The 3,911-nt window shown below is 46.0% G+C and overlaps 1 protein-coding gene across 1 annotated transcript; it reads left to right on the plus strand.

The window, feature by feature from the left end:
* Positions 1-2,295: 2,295 nt before the first annotated feature.
* On the plus strand, positions 2,296-2,925 carry LOC141631370 (putative mitochondrial protein AtMg00860). The gene has a single exon (XM_074444051.1). It carries the CDS (start codon positions 2,296-2,298, stop codon positions 2,923-2,925), a length of 630 nt encoding a protein of 209 aa, XP_074300152.1.
* Positions 2,926-3,911: the final 986 nt, after the last annotated feature.

Here is a 3,911-nt window from a genome sequence, read left to right on the forward strand (position 1 = left end):
GGACCTGTGTTATGGTCAATGCCTTTTGCCTCCCTTTTTGGAGCGTGTATTAACGCTTATTGAAGAGACATAATGCCGAGAACCCGTGCAAGGACCTCGTCACCTACATCCCGTGTATCTTCAAATAGGACATGGAGAGACTCATAGCTCAAAATGAAGCCCTAACTGAGGCCCTTAGGAATGTCACTAGGGAGAGAGATGCGGCAATGGATGCCTCCGCCGTGAGCACCGCCATCTCGCGCCACCGCCCCACCAAGTACCTTGGGGTTGGGGAACCTTGTCTCTTTAGTGACTGGGTGAGGGAAATAGAAATGTATTCGAGGTCGTGAGATGTCCCGAGGAGCTTAAGTTGGAGCAAGCCGCCTTCTACTTAGGAAGTCTCGCGAGGGGATGGTGGTATAAAGAGAGGGAAACTATGAGAGAGTTTTATGAAGAAAGAGGTGAAGCCTCAATACCATGGACCGACTTCAAGGTAGAGATGAGGAATGAGTTCATTCCCGAGCATGTAAGATGCAAGCTCCATGCGGACTTCGATCGCTTTGTCATGACCGATGATATGACTGTCCAAGACTACTATATCCGTTTCAACTAACTAGCTACATATGTGGAATACCTTCATCTTAGCCAATCCCATTTGGCTCTCAAGTTTGAAGGAGGACTAACCGTCAAGATCCTTGAAAAGCTTCAACCCGGAGATGTGTCAAGTGTGAAAGAGGTCTATACGAGGGCCGGAAATACGGAGAGGCTACTCGGAATGGACAAGAAGGCTAAGAAAAGCTCGGGGGAGAAGAGGAAAGTCGAAAATGAGAATAGAGGGTACCAACCCAAGAAGACTAATTTCAATCAAGCTAGATCCTACTCAGGAGGAGCGCCTAAAAATGGCTATGGGAAGTCGGGCGGCTACGGCGGAAGGGCCGTGAGTGAAATAGGAAGACCTCGATGCTACAATTGCGGTGGCTTCGGCCACAAGAAGGTGGAGTGCACGAGCACCCCAAGAGGGCCCAACTGGAGGTTCAGTCAAGGAAACTCCTACTACACTCCTTCTCAAAGTGGGATCAACAATCGGAGTTCGAGGGCTTGGAGCAACCCAAGGAATGCTAACTTCAACTTAAATGGCGGTAACAACCGCGGAAATTCAACCGGGGAGCTCTAACTAGGGCGACTAGCTTCGCGGTAGGTCATGCTTTGGGAATTAGGCCAACTCAATTGGCAAGCACGGTGCAAGGTGAACCCAAGTCTAGTGGCAAGCTCTTTGCCATGGATAAGAAGAGTGCCAAGAAAGATGCCCACGTTGTCTCTGGTACATTCCTTATTAATTCTCATCCTTGCTTTGTTTTATTTGACTCGGGGGCTACCCATTCCTTCGTGTTTAAGAGTCATGCCTCGACCCTAGGATTGGGGGAGGGAGAACTACCCAATGATGACGTGTCCTTACCCTCGGTGGAGTCAATCTTATGTTCAAAAGTATATAAAGGAGTGTCAGTCATAGTGCATGAGACCAATTTTTCGGCAAACCTTTTTGAGTTCCCTCTAGAGGGGTTCGAAGTGATCCTAGGGATGGATTGGCTAAGCAAACACAAAGCCAACATAGATTGTTACCAAAAGAAGATCGCCTTGAGGGGACCCAAGGGTACTAGGGTGTCATACAAGGGCTACGTAGTCAAATCTAAGGTAAAGCTAGTTACGGTGATGACCTTGAAGACATGCTTGAAGAATGGTTGTCCTATGATCTTGTGTCATGTATGGGACACTAATGTAGAGAGACCGCAAGCACAAGATATGCCAGTAGTGAGGGACTTCGGGGATGTCTTCCCGGAGGATTTGCCCGAGTTACCTCCACCTAGAGAGGTGGAATTTGGAGTAGACTTAAAACCGGGTACGGGGCCAATCTCTAAGGCCCCCTATCGGATGAGTCCAAAGGAATTAGTAGAGTTTAAGAATTAACTTTGGGAGTCGGCGGATAAAGGCTATATAAGGCCAAGTGTTTCACCCTGGGGAGCACCGGTTCTCTTTGTAAAGAAGAAGGACGGGACGTTAAGGCTATGCATAGATTATCGGGAATTGAATAACGTCACCATCAAGAACAATTATCCTCTACCAAAAATTGATGACTTGTTTAACCAACTTAGTGGAGCCGGAATATTTTCAAAGATTGACCTAAGATCGTGCTATCACCAATTGAAGATCAAGGATGAGGACATTCCAAAGACCGCATTTAGATCAAGGTACGGACATTACAAGATTGTGGTAATGCCATTCGGATTAACAAAGACACCGGCTTGTTTCATGGACGTAATGAATAGAGTGTTTAGCCCATACTTGGATAAGTTCGTGGTGGTATTCATAGATGATATTTTGGTCTACGCCAAGACCAAGAAAGAGCATGAGGAACACCTAAGAATTGTTTTACAAACCTTGAGGGAGCACCAACTCTATGTAAAGCTTAGTAAGTGTGAATTTTGGTTGGAAAAGGTGGCTTTCCTAGGGCATATCATAGCAAAGGAAGGAGTCGCCGTAGATCCTACCAAGAATGAGGCCATGTCTAGGTGGGTGTCACCTAAGAATATGGCGGAAATTAGAAGTTTCGTAGGCCTAGCCGGGTATTATCGCCGATTTATGAAGGACTTCTCCAAAATTGCTAGACCCTTGACATCATTGATGAGGAAGGAGATCCGTTTCAAATGGGAGGAGAGTTGTGAGACAACCTTCTTGACCTTAAAGGAGCGCCTAACCACGGCCCCGGTACTAGCCTTGCCGGAAGGGAGTGAAAATTTTGTGGTATACACCGATGCTTCAAAGAATGGTCGAGGATGTGTGCTTATGCAAAATGGTAGAGTCATTGCCTCTGCCTCGCAACAATTGAAGACCCATGAAGAGAACTACTCAACCCACGACCTAGAATTGGGAGTCTTGTTTTTGCCTTGAAGATTTGGAGGCGCTACTTGTATGGAGCAACCTTTAAAGTGTTTTCCGACCACAAAAGCTTGAAGTATATCTACACGCAAAAGAAGTTGAACATGGGAAAAAAAGAGGTGGATCGAGCTTATTGGGGACTTTGACATGGTGATAGTTTATCATGAAGGGAAGGCTAACGTGGTGGCCGATGCCTTGAGTAGGAAGTCGGTGCACTCCTTGTGTACCGCCTTGTCCATGCTAAGGTTGAAGGCAGAAGTGAGCAAGATGGGTATCCACGTTATACGAAAGGGGGAAACAATGGGAGATTTGACCTTGGAGCCCGAGTTATATGATGAAATCCAGGGAAGGCAAATAAGTGATGTAAAGATTATGGAATGGAAATGAGTGTTAGAAAGGGGAGAACCCTCGAGATTCGAGTTGCACAAGGATGGAAGTCTTAGGTTCAAAGGGAGATGGTTTATACCGAATGATGATGAACTTAAGAAAAAGATTATGAATGAAGCCCACAACATCCCTTATTCGGTGCATCCGGGTGGTGATAAGTTGTACAAGGACCTCAAGAAAACTTTTTGGTGGTCTAATATGAAGAGGGAGGTGGCGGATTTCGTGGCAAGGTGCTTGGCTTGCCAAAGAGTGAAAGGAGAACACAAGATACCTCAAGGGAAAGTATAACCCTTAGATGTGCCGGAATGGAAGTGGGAGTCGATATCCATGGACTTTATAGTTGGACTACCAAGAACCAAAAAGGGGAACAACATGATTTGGACCATTGTGGATAGATTGACCAAGTCGGCTCATTTCATCGCAATGAAGGATACTTGGAATAAGGTCGAGTTGGCTACTGCGTATTGTAAATATGTGGTCAAGCTCTATGGGTTTCCAAAGGACATAGTATCGGATCGAGATTCGCGGTTTATTTCAATATTTTGGCAAGAACTTCAAAGCTCATTAGGAACCCAATTGAAGATGAGTACGGCCTTTCACTGGGCAATGGA

Source organism: Silene latifolia, chromosome Y (genome assembly GCF_048544455.1).
Source record: "Silene latifolia isolate original U9 population chromosome Y, ASM4854445v1, whole genome shotgun sequence".
NCBI classification, from domain to species: Eukaryota; Viridiplantae; Streptophyta; class Magnoliopsida; order Caryophyllales; family Caryophyllaceae; genus Silene; species Silene latifolia.

What these genes read in the sequence shown, in the direction of transcription:
- LOC141631370 (XM_074444051.1), top strand. Translation starts at nt 2,296, where the DNA reads ATGAATAGAGTGTTTAGCCCATACTTGGATAAGTTCGTGGTGGTATTC.